At 33.6% G+C, this 19,304-nt stretch overlaps 1 protein-coding gene across 1 annotated transcript in view; it reads left to right on the top strand.

Annotated features, from left to right (window-relative positions):
• LOC130894483 (serine protease inhibitor 27A-like) overlaps positions 1-17,998 on the top strand; it is a 47,711-nt gene extending 29,713 nt beyond the window's left edge. The window contains exons 6-8 of the mRNA XM_057801356.1: positions 1,315-1,500; positions 4,476-4,629; positions 17,656-17,998. Of these exons, the coding sequence (XP_057657339.1) occupies positions 1,315-1,500; positions 4,476-4,629; positions 17,656-17,822 (507 nt within the window). The 3' untranslated portion in view covers positions 17,823-17,998. The remainder of the gene's footprint in view (positions 1-1,314; positions 1,501-4,475; positions 4,630-17,655) is intronic.
• Positions 17,999-19,304: the final 1,306 nt, after the last annotated feature.

The raw sequence follows: 19,304 nt of genomic DNA, 5'->3' as shown, positions 1-19,304 counted from the left end.
GGTCTTCCAACGCTTCAGCGCGACTTGTCTCCAACTATTTTGAACATCCTGTTGTCATTCATTCAATCTATGTATTCGTTCCACTTTCTCTTTCTTCTCAATATCCATTCGTTCACGTTGGCAATCTTAAATATTCTTCTAATGTCCTCGCGTCTCTCCCTGTCAAAAAGTGTTTTTACCGCTATCCTGCACCCTATTTTCATTTAGATGGTTTCTAATATTCTCTTTGTGTTCGATGTGTCTGGTTATGTGTATGTTAATACAGGCCGGATGACAGCCTTGTTGATTTGGGATTTGGTCTCGATTCCGATATATTTGTTTCGGAAGATTATATGGTTTAAGTAAGCAGAGGATCGTGCTGCTTTTGCCGCTCGGTTTCTTACCTCCGCTCCGATATCACCGTATCCTGATATTTCTCTGCCTAGATATTTGAATTCATTCTCTTGTTGTATAATTTCATCATCTACATTTAGTTTGCGTCTAATAGGTGTTTTTGAGGTGGTCATGCATTTCATTCTCACTGCAGATATCTTCATTTTTAAAATTTTTGCCGTTGTGTTAAATTTAAATAGTAATCTCTGTAGATAATCTTCGTTTTCTGCAATCAGAACAGCAAAATCGGCATAACATAGTACGTCTTTATTTCCCATTTTATACCATTTCAGGCTACGAGGAGTGCTTTTTATTACTTCTTCCATAACGATGTTGAACAATACGGGGCTAAGAGAATCTCCTTGTCGAATACCACTGTTAACAGGAATTTCTTGACAGGCCATTGTTTTTGGCCTATATTTTGTTTCTCTGATAAATGTTGTCAATGGTTAGGTTGGGGATTCGCCTGTTGTATAGAAGGTGTACCCAGTTGTATTCGGTCAAACGAATTTTCCAGGTCTATAAAACACATGTAAGCCGGTTTGTTATACTAGATAGATTTTTCAGTTATTTGTCGCAGGACAAATTATATAGAAAAACCGCTTGGAAAAAATGCAATCAGATTTAAAATGGTTCAAAAGAAATAAGAAACTGCCGTTTCATTACAACGAAAGAAATTCCAAAGATGTTCTATGACTAAGATAAATACTTTTTGTATTTCCATCTTTATAATACTAAATCGCTTTATACTTCCGAAATATCACTCGTATTTTTGTTATAAAAATATTACTTCCAATTTTCATTTATCTAAAGTGACATTACACGAAAGAATAGACGATCGCGTCTCTTGAGATATATAAACTGAACCTAACCTCAATTTATATTTATCTTCGTATTATTACATATAAATTTTCAATTCTGAAATTTATTTTTATGTTTCAGGGTGGAAATTATTCTATGTTCATACTTTTACCGAACTCGAAAGGTGGACTGCCATATTTAGTGAAACAAATCAACCTAAATAATTTGAAAAGCTTATTATACCTAATGGAACCACGAGCAGTAAATGTTAAATTACCAAAATTCAAATTTGACTTCCAAGCTAGATTCAGCAAAACTTTACATGACGTGAGTAAATAATAACATATCTATCGATAAATCATCGACATGGCGAATAGAAGCAAATCGTATTTTCGAAAAATCTTTGAAAGCTCGATTTAATTCCCTCGAATAGTTTGTTTGCTAGAACGTTTTCAAGTGAAAGAAGTTTAAAGAGTTTAAGAAAGTTGATTAAACCTTGCTTTTCAACCAAGAATATACAGTCGAGACAAAAGCTTGGATTGAAAAATATCATGTTGAGGTTTGTTTTTGAAAATCAATTATCATTGAGTAATTTGCAAAGGTTAAACCTAGTAGTACAGAAAATGTCTTAAAATCGAGATGGAAGATCGTAAAGTGAACTTGTGACATGAAGTATCACTGAAATTTCATACGATGTACATATCATCTTACATGAGCATTTGAGCATGAGGAAGCTTTTTTATAAGTGAGCACTGCATTTCCTCACCATAAAACAACTATTTGACATGCTATTTGGAGCTACTTAGTTGAAATGAGAGAAATTTCAGCATTGAGGCTCACCTCAACCAAACGGCAGTCATCTGAATGTAAGAACCAAGCTTTAAAAAAAACAGTAAGTGTAACTTTAAAGTCTTTACTTAGAAACTCTCCCCCAGAAAGTAATATTCATCCTAATATTATGTATGTACAAGAGTGATTCAATAAACTGAAATTATTAAGTTATGAAGTTTTTTACAATTTTTCTACATAGTCATCGTCATACATCTCCAAAAGCCTTTGCATTTTCGTGAAAATCTTGTCACTTAACCATTCGCACACGAGCCCCATTTCATAAAATGCCTCTTTCAACGGACGAAATGAATAATAGTCGCATGACGACAAATCGGGACTATAAAAAGGGTGTTCCAGTATTTACCAACCGAAAAAGAAAACGGGAACACAGATGAAAAGTACTAAATAGAGAACGAGTAGGTAGAGCAGATTTGAATAAAAAGGAGCTCGTGCTGTAACATATGAAAAAACTGAATTTATATTTTTTCAAAATATAATATTCTATGAATTCTGTATCACAACTATGTAGAAAATACGAATTTACATGTTTATTATTATACAAAATTTGCTTAAAACAAAAACAAATTAATAAACATAATTGGATTCTTGTGAGCACTTAGATATAGAAAGCGAAGTTAAAAAGATATTCAAAGAACTTACCGGCGAATATGAAGAATAATATCACCACACATTTGACTAAATTCAATTATATTTGTTGTAGAAAAAGACAGATAGAGATCAATTCAAAATATATACTGAGGTTTCATTGAATTTCTACAAAAAATAGAAGTGACTATATTGAGCCATAATACGTGAACAAAGGAATATAAAAAATATTTAAAGAAAAACATAACAAACCGATTCAATTTATATATAAAATTTAACAATTTGCAATTCAGTTCCTATAGTAATTATATGTTTTTCAAATAAGTGTACAGTTAGATTAAGTGAAAAAAAAATGTAAAATAAGCATCAAAGAATATCAGTGATAGTTTCTTATTCGCGTGGTTTTTCATAGAGAAATATTTTTTAATATTGAAAGATGGACTCAAAAAAAAGTCTTATAGTGGAATCTATTCAAATGAATGTGAGACTTGGTTCAGCGAGTGAATTTCTGTCCATTTATTTCACATCAGAATATCTACTTTGATATAAAATATTCTTTCTACTAGGTATTCAGATGAAAACTTGTCGACACCGTGAGTTTAAGATCAATGTTTGGGTTGGCCTTATCGATCATTACTTGATTGGACGAGTTATTTTACTGAATTAACTAACTGGCAACATCAATTTAAAATTTTTGCAAAATCCTTTTTCCTATTTTTTTGACGATTGAATATTACTATTTGGATTGGAGCAACGCGATTAGGAAACCTCATATGATACTCTTACTCGCTTCTACAGTTCCTTCACAGAATTTTAACAATAACCCATCCACTTGTTTATTAACTGAGAACATTTCTTTGAAAAATTACAAAAGTCACAAAACTTCAGAAACTAAATTATCTATCGGATGAAAATAAAATTACTTGAATCAACTAATAGATAGAAAATTTCAAAGTTAGGTCACTCTATTAGCCCCCTATTAGAATCGACTTCTACCTAGCTTACTCAATACCCTTAACAATCTCATAAAGTGTACCAAATTAGGTTTTTTCAAGCTGAAAGGTTGCGAAGAAATTCATTTTTTCCGAAATTTTTGAGGCTGCACCCCTCAAAGCATCCTAAGTATAAAAGTAAATTGCTCCCAATCATCATATTTTGGGCTCCCCAAAACGCCTCTGCTCTGTGTCAGTTCTTATACTGGTCACCCTTTATATGCCAAAAATAAGAAATAAAATTTACCTAGAGAAAAGCAAAAAGCCAGCTCTCAACTCTTGTCTAGGTTGCCGGGGATGTAGCCGTTGGTCCAGCTAGTCTGTATGCTCCTGCCTCGACTGTCGGTGTTGTGTTTCTAATCCTCAATTTGTCAGAAATCTTATGATACCGTCCCATTTTGTGTAAAGTATATTAATTCATCTCATAATTTGATATATTAACGTAATATAGTTAATGGTGAAATATTTTCGTATCATATTTGACCGTATGTTGTTATCTACTTCTCAAACCATCCCCTTTTTTAATATTATTCATTAATTAGCTAATTAAAAAATAATTTAGATTATACAACTATCATATACAATTGAACACATTCGATTTTGAGAAAATTCCTGAGTTTATGAAGCCGAGACAAACATAAAACCAAATCTGTGATATAATCGCATACATTAATTTATTTTCCACTACTTGTTCTTATAAACTGAATACTAATGATTTTGTATAATACCAAGACTATCTAAATAATGAAAAGCTCTTTATTTTTCTTTGGGAAGCAATGGTTTCCGAACGGGTAACTTAGAATGAGACGGTAGAAAACACATTAAACAAAACCCAACGTTCACCTAATGAATATTCATATAAACTAATTTCAGTTTGGTTTACTTCAAATGTTTCAAAACACGGCCAGTTTTCCAGGAATCGCTAGAGGAAATAGCACGATTTTAAGGAAATTGGTTGTTACGGATATTGTACAGAAATCTGGTATAGAGGTTAACGAATATGGAAGTATCGTCTACGCTGCCACAGGTAAGAATTTTTATAAGCAAACATCATAATTCAGAAAGAAAGATGTCGTGCGACATCTGATATTGAGTAATGAGGCTGTAAAAATCACTTATTATAAAATTATTCGTTGTCAACACCATTCCCTTCGATATAGCAATACCATTTCTGATTAATACACTGGCTCCAGTGATTTTTCCAGACGTAATAGCGACTCTACGAGTCTTTATCTTTTATGTAGAAAGCAAGCACAAGACGATAAAGTCCAGCGCATTTGAGTAGCTCGAGTGGTGCGTGAGGTGTGGATATTGATCTTGAACTGTAGGTTATAACGTTTGGGAAAAACATTCCACATGATTGCGATATATTGACGTCTGTAGGCGAACTCTGTGATCATGAGCCACATCTGCCTGTCGAGTTGGTCTTGCAAAAACTGCTCTAGGTGGGATTATGCTGGATAGCTCGCAAGAGCGTCTACCATAGTAGTGTCGGTAAAACACAGTCAGGTCAGCGACCTTTCTTCTATGCTCTAAACTGTCCAATTATCTGGTCAACCCTAAATCGCCTTTAATTCGAATTGCTTTCTCCTGTATTGAGTAGATCTCCGTCGGGGTATGCTTGGGAGCCGAGCTGTTACGGAGTATATATATTTTTGGTTTTAAAAATGACTCCAAGTTTTTGTTAAGCTTCTTTAGCTAATTCGACCACGTGACTATGCCGGGACTTATTGCTGCCAACCTCAACACCCAACAAGCAAATTTGTGGTTATGGTGATATTTTATATCCATAGAGGATCAAATTCTATGTTCCGTTGCCAGCTTTCTTCATCGAAACAGCAGCACTGATTAGAGCCTCTGACAGTACCCTTCTCCTCCTAGTCAGTTTCTCCTTAATCGACAAAACGCGATGCTTTCACGACGTTTTTAATTTGAAAAGAAAAAATCAAACCACATGTCATCGATACGATGAATAAGAAAGCTTTGGTAGTACTGGAACCTGGTAAGGCGTGTGCCTCGAGATTCGCTTCTCTTTCTGATGATTACCCCTAAAACGCATATATAAAATACACAACTGAGAAAGAAAGAACTAAATGATATGATTTGTTCCGGGATTAAAAGTTGGACCTCGTATATTGTATCTAAAAGCTGAAAAAAATTATCAGTGTTGTCGTAACTTCTTCGTGCTGACCTCTCTCTCTTAGATATCTTTGGACCAGCCTTTCTCATCTGATTTCCATAATTGGATATGGTTAGATATAAAAATAAATTGATGGATATTTCTTAGAAATCCACCCAAACGATCTTTGGATTGGATTCCATTAGGTTCTCACTTCCCTCCGTAAGTTATAATATAATTTAACGTCAGCGACAGTTATGGATTGTGGTAACTTTTTAACACTAATTCTATCCGTATCTTACGAAAATATAAATTACAAATAGAGAGCTCGTTAAATATCGTTTCATTATTCAGAATAACTATGAAATGCTTCAGTTAACTTGGAAACGGATAATACACAACTTTTTGTTTGTAAGGATTATATAATATGATTTATCTTGCGTAACATAAATAATGAAATAAGCCCTACAGCAATTAAATAAGAAAATCTAAAAAAATCTTCCTTCACTAGTCAGCGCACGGGATAAAATTAAGGAAAAATACAATTTTTTGAAGAAATTCAATATAGAATATATTTTAAAAAAATAAGATTAAAACACTGTTAGTAGACTAGAAAAGAATACCATTGAAGGTACACAGTCTGTTCGAAAACGAAGAAGTAAACTGAGTTAATTGTAAATGCGGCTGGTAAAAACGCTTTGAATAAAGCCCTTTTTGTAAACCACAGGCAACACTGGAGTAGAAGAAAATGAGCCGATAAAGAGCAAAACATAAGCTCAAACATAGTTCTGAAGACTAGAATCCTTTTTTTGGAGTGAAGACACTATTGGAAAACTATGATTGGAAAAAATCGGAAGAATGCATGTGTCAGATTAAATATTATGCAGAAAAAGACGACGTCACCTGAATTGACACACCTCCTAATAGTATAACAAAATATTTCATGAATCAATTGTTGTCGGTTATCCCAAATATGATAATCAACGGGATTGAAATCAGGAAAGAGAGAGAGAAAGATCATGGAATAGGACCTTCACGTCCTATCCACCTGTTGCCCTTAACATTATTTAGATGTAATCTCACTGTCAGTAAAAAGTGTTGGCAAGCAAATTTGATAAAATATTTCATAGTCCTATTCTAGGACTATCAAAAAAGAGCCGACCTACTAATTATTAATTTATGACACCAATCCACATATTATCAGAAAGTCTCAACCGAGCACGACATTCTCGAATAGAATGTGGATTTTTTTCTACCCACACATATAAATTACGGGAATTATTTATCCCGTCTCTTCTAAATTGGGATTTATCTGTAAATAGTGTCCTGTACAGCTTTGGTCGATGATTTTTAATCCATCTACAAAATTCCAACCGATGAATTTTGTTTCCAGGTGTAGGCGCTGATCCATTTTACTTGTCTAGTACTTATTGTAGAGTTCATAGTAACAGCATCAATAATGTCATCTTTTTGCGCTCTATCTACATATCGTTCTGTTCTTCCATTTTTTGCAAATAATCAAAAACCATCTTCATAACCCCATAGACAAAAATTATGTCGGCAAATTCTGTGGTAGAAAACTGATAGAGCATGTTGAACGATAGTAACAAAATTCTATCAAAGCTAGCACATAACGTAGATACACACAGAAGGAATATGTATTCTTGTACACGTAAATGACTGTTGATAATGACGATGAATATGACATATTAAGAAACATCAAACGTTCAACACCAATCTTGATTTTAAAACTTTTTAGAGTTGCTTCACTTTTCAGTCAATTTATTCCATTATTTATCAAAAATAATGCCCCAATGCGATTTTTGTTTTCATTGGTTATTTATGTATTTTGAAAATCAGTTGATGCATTAAAAAATATATTATACAGGATGTAATATTCAATACGAATCCCTAAATTGGTTCTTCCAAAGCCGGTCCTGGAATTTGGCTTTTACCAGTCAAAAAGTTGATAGTAGTTTACTGCATCATGGGAAAATTTGAAAATTCCATTGAGCTATGTAAACACTATACCAAATTATAATAAATGGTCACTTTCACAAGTAACCATGTGTATCAATAAAAAATAATTAACACTTTTTAGTAACCTCATGATATACTTCACGAGGGACTCTATATATGGTAACATTAGTTCCTTATGACTTACCCTGTATAAAAATAGTTACTGACGCCGAATTTAAGTGTCATCTTTCATTCGGTGTACTAAAGATACTTCGTTTTTCTATTACCGAAAGCATGCTGAAATTTGGACAATTATAAAACAAATAACCTGCAGTATATGGAACTTCATAGCCGATTCATAAACGTGACTTTACATGTGCCGTTACCGTTTGACGATCGGTCTGCCGTTGGTGATTTTCAACATATTTTCCTGTCAGCCGTTCCTAGCAACTTTCGTAGCAATAGAAAAAAACCAATCACATTCGCTTGCGTTTGTCACGTGATATTGATTTATGACGCTAGAGCTTGATGTTGTGGTTATTTTTCTTTATGTCTGTTTGTTTATGGTGGTCTTTTGGCTTTGCTTGTTTTTATTCTCGTTATTTTCCATAAATACCGAATTACAAACAAAAACAAAAGCAGTACAGACGTCAAAAAGAATTTTGTGGTTAGCGGCAGTAACGTCAACTTTATTAATAGGGTATAGAATTTGCTACGAACATCAAACGGCAAACGGAAAGTCAAGTTTATGAATCGGCCTTCATACTTTGAACAATCAGTTCGAATCAGTAAGAATAAATTCGTGAGAGACAAAATTTTTTATTTCTATCAGTCTTCAAACTACAATTTTTCCACATCTCGAACGCTTCTTGATGCACTGCACAACTCAACTTTCATGTTTTTGATAGAGCTAACTCATCGTTTGTTTTATTTTCAGCATTTTCCATTTTTAATCCCAATTGATATTCTTAATCATCCTTAAAATCGTAAAAAACACAGAATGGGACACAGAGATTGAATTGAAAATGAAGTGTAATACAGGGTGAATCACCAGTATTTATACTATCGTCATTTCCGCAAAAAATAGAATATCTCAAAACCGGCAAAACCTAGGTACATAAAACCTTACTCCACGTTGACCTAATTTTCCATGTAGACTTGAGATATAAGTCGTTCCATTTGACTACCTTTAGGATGTCCTGTTTGGATGGAAACTGCTCACTAGAGACCGTATAAATCAGGAGTGTCCAACTTGCAAGGCACCAAGTGCCAAAACTAATGTTGTTGTGGGCCATATAATAATTTTGTTAAAGTAATAACAAAATAATGTAAGGTACAAAAATAATTAAAACAAAAAAAGAGTATTATATCTTTTATTGCTCGTCGAGTACGTTTTTGTAAATGAATGGAAAATTTATACATATTTTTTTGAGAGCTAAGAGAAACATTGCAATAATAATAAAAAGTTATATCTAATGTGAAGACTGTAGTAGATCGGCTTCATCCACCAATGAGGAAATGTCCACCTCCAGTTCAGTTGTAGACAGTCTCATGAGATGACGTAAGGAAGAATCGGTGAGGTTGCTTCTGTTGTGGTTTTTAATGAACTTCATGGAGGAAAAGGCACTTTCACCTGTATATGTGTTCCCGAACATTGATGTAATCTTCAGTCCAAAATCTCGCATATTTGGAAATTTCTCTTTAGACAGTAATTTGAAAAATTCAGGTCCCCTTTCTTGTCTGGTGATTAGGAACATGTCAGCTTGAAATTCACATAACTCAATTTGTAAGTCGAGTGGTTGATCTTCAGTGATTGCTCCAAAAGGATTATTATAGAGCAGTAAACTGCTTTTTGAGACTTTTGATTTCTTCAAATCTTGTATTGACTTCATCAATAACTTTGAATTTGTGAACTGCAGCATGAATACTCAATATTTTTATCGCTATTGAATTTTTCTGCTAGTTGCAGACAGCTAGGGAAGACTCAAGTATAAACTGTTAAGATGATTAGTCAGATCTGTTAAAAAAGCTAACTCTCTTAAGAATTCTGGATCCTTAAGCTTTCTTTTCAGTTCAGTTGTGTCCGATGAAACGTATTCATTGAGGAATGCAAGGATTTCCTTCCTTATAGCAAAAAACCGTTCTATGCACTTTCCTGCACTCAGCCACCTTACATGGTTGTACATTAGCAAGTTTCCATACTCAGCCTCTGTTTTCACTAAAAACTGCCTAAGTTGCCTGTGTAGAAGAGATCGATTTCCACCTCTAATCTTATTTATAATCTTACTCACGATTTGAAAAACTTGATTTTGCTTGACTGATTTTCCACATAAAGTTCCCTGATGTATAATACAATGGATTACAGGACAAGTAACACCATCCTCTCGAAGCAGACCCACTAATCCAGTTTTTTTACCTGTCATTGATGGGGCCCCGTCTGTTGCTATGGCTGAACATTTATCAAAACCTCCAATTCTATCAACTGCTTTCTTCACAGCCTCATAGATGTCTGTTCCTTTAGTCGTTCCATAAAGAGGGCAGATATCAAATAACTCCTCTTTACTGGTAAAATCGTCAAAAGTAGTACGCACAAATATTAGGAGCTGACTAACATCTGATTGATCAGTGCTTTCATCCAGACAAAGTGAGAAATATGAACTTTTTTTAACTAGGCTAAGCACAGACTTTTCTACTTGCTCACCCATAGCAACTATCCTTCTTTGTATGGTTTGATGTGAAAGAGGCACTGATTGAAATTTCTCCGCCATTTTAGAATCTTCAAAAGCTTTGGCGATTTCAACGGCATACTTTTTAATAAAATTGCCATCAGTAAAAGGTTTTTTTGCCTTTGCTAGCTCAAGCGAAGTATGTAAGGATAAAGAAAATATAATCCTCTCCGTAAAACATTTCGCGGGCCACAACGAATGGCATAGCGGACCGAATGCGGCCCGCGGGCCGCCTGTTGAACAACGCTGGTGTAAATACACCCTATATAAGAGTGATACGATACCTCAAACTAAATTATGATAGGAAATATGAGCTTTCAATAATCTTTTGATCTTACTACTCGTTCTTCAATTTTTTTAAATATCCTATATAAGTCAAATTATTCTATTTGTTATTTTTAATTTGATTCGCTCTGCAGGACATCAATTTCTGACGAGATGTTTGTACTAAATTAGAATTTCACAAAAATTATTTTTCAACAAATTGATATTTTTCTAGTCATAGCAGAAATTGAATTTTTTATATGGAAAGGAGCTTTTTGAAGTTTATACACATATTCACTGAGAAGAGGAAACAATTTTGTACGTAAAACGTATACTTTGATCCTCTCTCATGAATACGTAAAAGTAATTATTGATATCATTTAAATAGTTATTTAAAATGAAGTTCCTCGGAAATTTTGAAGAGATTGAATGAAAGAGCAATCTGTTAACTGTCATAATAATAATGAGTTAAAGGTTCATTATTTATAGATAATATAAATTTACCCCCCAGTCCTTATAGATTTGATTACTGTTACTTTATAGAACTCGTTCTACTCTTATCATTATTAATCTCTCTTCCCACTTAGGGACAATTTTGGTTGTTAACTTTTCCAAATCTTTTTTTCCATCTCTGCCTTGGACTACATTGTTTCTCCGGGTGATTTTCTGCATAACATTATTTTTCTCATTCTTTCAATCGACGTCCTGCAATCTTCTTAATATTTGCGTACCCACAAACATGTTACATCTGGTCCACTATACAAGGCGTTTCAAAAAGAATCGTTTGATTTTATACTACTAATGATAAAACGGACACGAGGTTTGTTTCCACATGTGAACGAACGTGAAGTTCGTGAACGAATTGTTATCGTTGCTACTTGCGACTGCGACTTGTGAGTTTTTAATCGGTAAAGCTATCGGTTGATATTCGTGCATTAATTCACCAGGAGCTTTGACGAAAGAAAACGTTCAGAGTGGCCTCGGAAAACTACAACCACTGGAAATAAACCTATTTTATTGGTCAGTAAACATGATCGACTTTCACGGATACACAGATAGAAGATCAGATCAATGAATCTAGGGACCGGTATAGTGGGCATCGTTCCGAAGATGTATGAAGTTTAAATCAAATTCCAACCAAAGAAAGACATAGATTTCTAATATATTGAAATATTTCATTTTGGTATTCGCGAACTAACTTTATTGTACAAAAAACTTTTGGAGAATTCCGTTCATGTACATTTGGTGTTGTTGAGTATTCTATATTCCCATATTGTAGCGATTGATTTCACCATTGAGACAGAGAAATGCCTTGTTAATAAATACTATGTGGATACAGAATTTTTGCCATTATTTTCCATAACTTCGTCCATAATTTCACAAAACTCATTCTTTGTCATTTAGTACAAAGCTTATAGTGACTTAAACTCTACGGTTCCATATCTAAAATGCGGCGCAAAACACTGCAAAAAGCAACGTTAAATCTCCAGTCAGTATGCTGAATGCATTTTTGCATCTTTATTGACACACGAAGATGACCTGATGATTAACCATTAAAAAGACTGTATGAGGACTGTATGCTGTATGAGAAACGTGAAACGGAATTCACGTTGCACAGAAATCATAGATGCCAATTACAAGTGTCTTTAAATTAATGTAACGAAATTCAACATCAAAACAGCCCACAAATTAGAACTAGAAAGTCAAATAATACAGCAGTTATGGGTATAACCAGTTATGGAGACATGGAAGACGAGGTAAGAGGACAAGTGGCTTGAGCAAACATGTTCGCGGGATGTTTTCAGAACGGAGTATCGTGGAACAAATACCTAAGATAAAAAACAAAGGAATTTACAAAGCTACAATCAGACCTATAATGACATCAGAAACAAGACCAAAAACATCAAAAATGAAGCAACTATTGACAAGCACAGAAAGGAAAATTCTCAGGTGGATCTCAGGGCAAACACTATTAGACCGAGAAAGAAGCAAAAACATCAGACGATTATGTGACATATTAAACAGAATGGTTAACACATCGTAAAAAACAATGGAACCAATATTTTAATCGACTGATAGTCGATAATCTGGTAAAAACATCAAGGAATAAATCTCCAATTGGAACACGAAGTAGAGGTGGAGTGGCAATCTAGAACCAGGATGAGAAAAGATATCAAAGAGGGAAGAGGCGTTAGATCTATTATGGAAGAAAGAAGAAGAAGATTCCTATGTAAAATATTTCAGGGCTGGCTGGTGTTGCCTTCAGTTTGAATTAAGCTTTCGAACATTATCCAGCAATGTAGTAGTTTTCTCTTCCGAGAAATGGCAAATCCCATTTTCCAAAACATATATCATTATTTTCTTATGTGTTTTCTTCTTCTATATTCCCAGTATTCTTTTTTTCAGCTTTTCATCGGTATTTTCTCCATTTTATTAGCTTTCACCTGTCTCTATTTTACCTATTTAATTCCTGTAGTAAATAAAATTACTTTTATCTTTCTCTAAATATTTTGAAAACTCGTTAACGTCCTCACTGTTCTATATTTTTTTATTACAACTCACTATTCTGGATTGAATTTCGTGCTTTTAGAAGCTTTTTCTTTCCATCATTAACATAAATTTGAAAATTCTTTGACTCAACTCTTCCGAATGCGTATTTCCTATTACTTCTCACTAATACCATTGATAATAATTGCTCTTTTCAAGAGCTCAACACAAAAGTGTATCTTTATCAATCATTACTTCAAACTTGACACTCCTTCAACTCAGTTGTTAAAGTGGAGTGGTTCCATAATCGATTTGTAACAATCTCTCAAGTAAAGGTTCTTTCAAGACGTTAAAAGGAGCTCCACAATACTCTGTCCTTTTTCAATATGTGTTGTTTGAAAAAGAAACAAAATGATTCTTAGAAGTGAGTGTTATTTTGTCGGTAACGTTTCTTTTGGCTTCATCTTTGATGACGTGCTGTTGTGTTTTTTAATTGCTAATTAAGTTATTAAATTGCATTTTTCATTTCAATTATCCTAACCAATGAATTATCATTTTTATTCCTACGACGTTCCTTCACGTATTCACATTTTTCAATTTTGTCATAAAGTATCTGTGAGTGCGGTCTTCACTGTCACCAACTGCAAGATGTCTTCTAAAGTGTCTTTTTTCAAATTCTCTCCTCGAAGCATTGTTATTGAATATTTATCTGGTCGAAACGGAATCTGGTTAATGCATCGGATATAATTTGTACGTTTCTATCTATGTCGATATATTTATTGTCTTCGCAAGAGCAGGTAGTAGCACGATATCTAGCAATTGAGTCATAAATCTTTTAAAACTTATTAAAAAGACACCTGGGTCAGCTTAGAATTCTTCTTCTTCTTCTGCTACTTCTCGGAGCTCTGTCGATCTGTTAATTCTGAAGCTGCCTCTACATCTTTTCCTGATTGCCGGATTGCCAACTATCTTTCCACCTTTTAGATGGTCTCCCGGGAGGCCTTGAGCCGGCGGGTTGTTTTCTAGGACTATTCTCGGAAGTCTGTTCTCGTCCATCCGTCTTACATGGTTGTACCACTGCCTCTTACGTTGTCTTCCCCATCTCACAATGTCTTGTATCCCGCATTGCTCTTTGACATCTGTATTTCTTACACTGTCTCTTCTTGTTTTCCCCACTATTGTTCTCAGTGCTTTCATCTCGGCCACCCTCAGCATCTGTTTCGTCTTGTTGGTGTCCTCGCGGACTTCCGTGCCGTACGTCATGATGGGTCTGATACAAGTCTTGTAGATTCTAGTTTTGCTATCTTTGCGCATGTACGGATTGGACCAGACTATATCTCGTAGGCATCCTGATAGTGCGGATGCTTAGAATTCAAACATAGCATATGTTTGCATTTGCCGTTTGCCACTAAAGGAGACTAGCTAAAGTGCAACATTTCTTTACTTTACTTTACCTCAAAGTTCAAATTAAAAGAACTTTAAAACTAAGTGTTGATTGTGAAACACGCGACTCAATCTAATGGAATTTAAAACCTTTAAATGTATTATGAAACCGTAGGTTATTATCAGAATTAAGTAGTCTACGAGATAGAAAGATAGAAAGATATAACATCATCATATCTGATTCCTCGTTTAATTTCAAATTCTGTGATTATTTGACCTTTTCATGTCACTTCGCCTCTTTTAATTCCGTAAGCTTTATCACCTTTTTTGGTATTTTTCGGTTACCCAGAACGTGGTCCATTTTCCTGCGATATATTCTATCCCAGACTTGCTTGAAGTCCATGAAAAGCGTATGTAATTTCATTTTATATTCACAACACGTAATTTGAGTTTCTTTAAAAAGAACAATTGGGTCAATAAAGTATCGATTACTACGAAAACCGGACTGATATTCTTCCAATATACAGGGTGTTTCAAAAAAAGTAACCCCATCTCTAGGATAGATATAAAACTAACAAATAAATGAGGTTTTCTTAGTGAAAAATTTTCGTAACACGATCCGTGTTCAAGATAAAGAACGTTGAAAAAAATTATTATAAAAGTATAAACGTTTTTCACGATTTTGCAGAAACTGAAAGCAATATTGAAATGAAATTCTATATGAATATGTTCTGAAAGCTGATGTATCCTACGAATTTGTTTTTACACAGAGGGCGCCAGCTACACGATTTGTACCAAGTAGTATTGAACATTTAGCAAAATTTCAAGTGAGCTTGAACATCATCCAATTTCATTGGAAAGTAACCAAATATGAGCCCGGTTTCTGTCTCAAAAATTTACCATCAATAGACGTTAGCTGGAATTTCATACTGAATACACTGTTTACACCACCACTACACCAACACTCACGATTACAATGTCTGACTCGCGTTTTGATAACCAAGTTAGCGTCTTCAGAGACTAAAGGTAAACTAAAACCTAATGACTTGACTTACCTGCTTTATACTAAATTTCCAGTTAAACCTTCTCCCGCGAAAATTAATTCCAGTAATTTAGTATAAAACAGTTAAGTCATTAGGTTTTAGTTTACCTTCAGTCTCTGAAGACGATAACTTGGTTATCGAAACACGAGTCAGACAGTGCAATCGTGAGTGTTGATGTAAACAGTGTATTCATCATTAATGGACGTGAAAATAATCATACATATATTTTTAAAGAACTAAGTAACAGTCTTATATTATAATAAATATTAAGCTGAGAATCAATAAAAATTGCACAATAGAAATAGCAACATTTAATCTTGTACGAAAATAATTATTTTAAATGTTTACTCCATAAGAGATCAAATTTCTTTGGCAGCTGGAAAAAATTATTAATTTATTCACAAAAATCACATATCCATTTATCGAACTCTGACCTATCATAGTCATTATTTACCCAGATATCACACATTTAACATCTGATACACAGTTCTGCGCTTTCGGAAAAAATTCCCGCATCGACAGTGCCTGGACCTTCTCTTCCTATAGAGACATCAGGTTCAATATGTGAATTTAACAGGATATCTTCTTCACCTTCACTTCTTTCAGTCTTCCTGGTCCTGGTTTTCTTATTTTTTATATTTTCTTCCACTTGGATGTCAGAAATAGCATCACATATGTTTTTCCTGCTATTTAGAATTCACCAAAACGGATTTTGCAAATTGTTACGTACTGCCAACATGTATGCCGCTCTGCGAAGATCAGTCCTTGTTAATAAATCAGCATTCTAACATCAAAATATATTCAACTAAAAAGTTTTCCTACCTAATGTAACCCCTTCTTCAAGAGTACGTTCCGTTTTCTGGCTTAGGTATTGCAGTGTCTTTCTTGGTATTTTTTATTCCTTTTAAGAAGCGTATTTTCTTTTGGAGAATAATTGTCATGGCTTCAATCATTTGTTCTTTATCATAAGTTTACCTTGGTTCTTTTGATTGTTTTGGCATCAGTCTGAAAAAAATATGAGTAGGTAAATACAATAATGAATGTGAAATAGCCACGCTTGTCAATGTACGTTACTAGATGATGGTAGTAGGGATTAGTACGGTCCCTCAAGCAGATATACTTGACTACTATTGTCAGTTCTATTGCGTCTGTTAGATAGTGAAGAACACTCCGTGAGTACCTACTTTTATTGTTTTTACTGGATACCGAAATAAAATATATATTTTATTCTGAGGTACAGAATTTAGTATTTTGATTATTTATCGTACGAATTCACCAAGCGCATATTACCCTCTTTGTCATCCAAATACTCTCTAATTTTAACTTCGTGCCTCTCTTACGTTTCTCGAACTTTAACTCCTATATTTGCCAAACTGTATCTTTTGAACCACATATCTAAACACCGAAATACTAATGGGCTAGCTCATGACCCTAGTCATAGCCCATATTCGAAACTCTTCAACAAAATCAACTTAATTGTCTACTCTATAAGTCATATACAACAAGCAAATTATACAATTAACTTATTTCATTATAAAATAAAACACTGACGGAAGCTAGCGCCCGATTGACGAGACAGTATGTGCGATGTTAAAGCAAATAAATACGATAGACAATCGTCGTTTGTAGTGTCATGGTTTTTGATAATTGTTACCATATTAAAACCTTAGCCCACATTTACTCACTCTTGGTCAAACCGGATTCTGTGTATTGATTTCGGAATATTCGGAGGATGGAAAATTATGAAGTAATAACTGATATTGAATACTTATGGTGTTACGAATTTTTTCACCAAGTAAACACTGATTATTTTAGATACAGATGGTGGGATTTTTTTGTGTTATCAACCAATATAATCACACTGTTTTAGTTAACAGTTTGCAACATATTCTGGTAGTGTCATAACTCTATTATTGTCACAAAATTGATTATTTCGACCATCCCATCCTTGTCTTATGCATTTATGACAACAATTAAAGATTATACTTTAGTTTTTCTGGAGTCATTTATTTGAATTTAAGATTTTTGTACATTTAGTCGTTACCCGTTTCATTTTATTTCAAATATTTCAGAGCTAACCATTGGAAACAAATTTGGAGAGCTGTTATCAACATTCCACGCCACGCATCCCTTTTTATTTTATATAGAAGAGGAGACGAGTGGGACTATTCTTTTCATCGGTAAAGTTGAAAATCCGTTAGAAGTTGATCCTCAACCTTTAGCACAGAAACCAGAATGATTGTAATCAATCAACCAAAGGACCTTTCCTATTTATCACGTCAGTCGATTTTAACTTTTTTATAGAAAGAAACTGAAATCAGTGTCATGAAACATGAAAAGATTTTTACAAATTGTGCGATAAGACATGTATAGGAATAATTACTCTTTTATATAATAAATTTATAAAAATAAGAACTAGTATTTGTTTCAACCAGTTCATTGCATCATATAATACTAAAAAAACCCGTATGGTTATGTCCTAATAGTTTTATCACAAAATATTTAGCCATAGATTCACTCTACCTAACCACAGACTTAATTTTTATGATAAACCAGATGATCACTGGCTGTTATGAATATAAAATACCAACACAGATCCTTTTTATTGGTTTAAAAAGAGCTCATGATAGTGTGAACAGAAAAAAGTTTATCCAAATATTACGAGAATTATAAATTCCAAACAAACTAATTTAACTAATTGGGATGATATTAGAGGATACAACCAATACAGTGAAAATTGACAACAAGAAAATTAACGCACAACAAGTATTGAGACAAAGCGACCCCCTATCAACGGTAATATTTAATCTAGCTTTGAAAGGCATAATAAGAGGAATCAGTCTCAATATTATATTTAACAAAAGTCATCAATGCTTAACTCATGCTGATGATGGCTCGTCGATAGCAAAAAACAGAAAAAAGCTTGAAGAAACCACAAAACAACTAATAATAGCAGCAGAATGCTTACACTTCAATAATAACAAAAAAATGTATAAAGAATAAATGTGGAGGCAAGTCAAAAAACAATGTCAAAGTATAGAAAATAGAAAATAGAAAATTTTTGGGTGTACTACTAAATAATAAACGCCAAGAGGACAAGGTAATCGAACTAAAGAATGCTAGAAGTAACAGATTTCAGATCTAGTTCCAATTTATAAGACAATTTTGAGGCTCACCTTGACATACTCTCATGAAACGTGTATAATGACGAATGTAATTCACACACTTTTCAAAGATCTTAAAGAGAAAAACATCCAGAGCTGGAGAGAAAAAGCAAGGGACCGAAAGAAGTAAAGAGAAATTACAAGGCTAGATTCATTCTACCTAATAGCTTGCCAAGAAAAGATGGTTTGTAGTAAATTACAAAAATAATATTTTGTTAGTTTCTCAAACTGAATTAATTGATTTGTATAGTTAAAACACTACCTTGGTAATTTTACTAAGTATCCTTAGTATAAATCTTTGTATAAAATGTTACTAATCATATTCTACATTACGACTAACTAATTTTATAAAATTATTTGTGTTTTTTTCAAACAGCATCGAATTTTTTTTGAGTAAATTTATTAAATTGTTTTGCGTTCTTCCTACACGTTTTTGGTAAAATTTTTAACAGAGGAGTTCACTTCTCATAACTCTCAGCTAAATTTTGTACAATCTACAATTTGCTCACCTACTTTCATATATATTATTGCATGATTCCATCTGTCTAGAGTTGTTT

The sequence above is a fragment of the Diorhabda carinulata genome, chromosome 5, assembly GCF_026250575.1.
Source record: "Diorhabda carinulata isolate Delta chromosome 5, icDioCari1.1, whole genome shotgun sequence".
In the NCBI taxonomy this organism is placed as follows: Eukaryota; Metazoa; Arthropoda; class Insecta; order Coleoptera; family Chrysomelidae; genus Diorhabda; species Diorhabda carinulata.
Note: the sequence above shows the minus strand (reverse complement) of the source record. Positions and strands in the feature narration are given on the sequence as shown.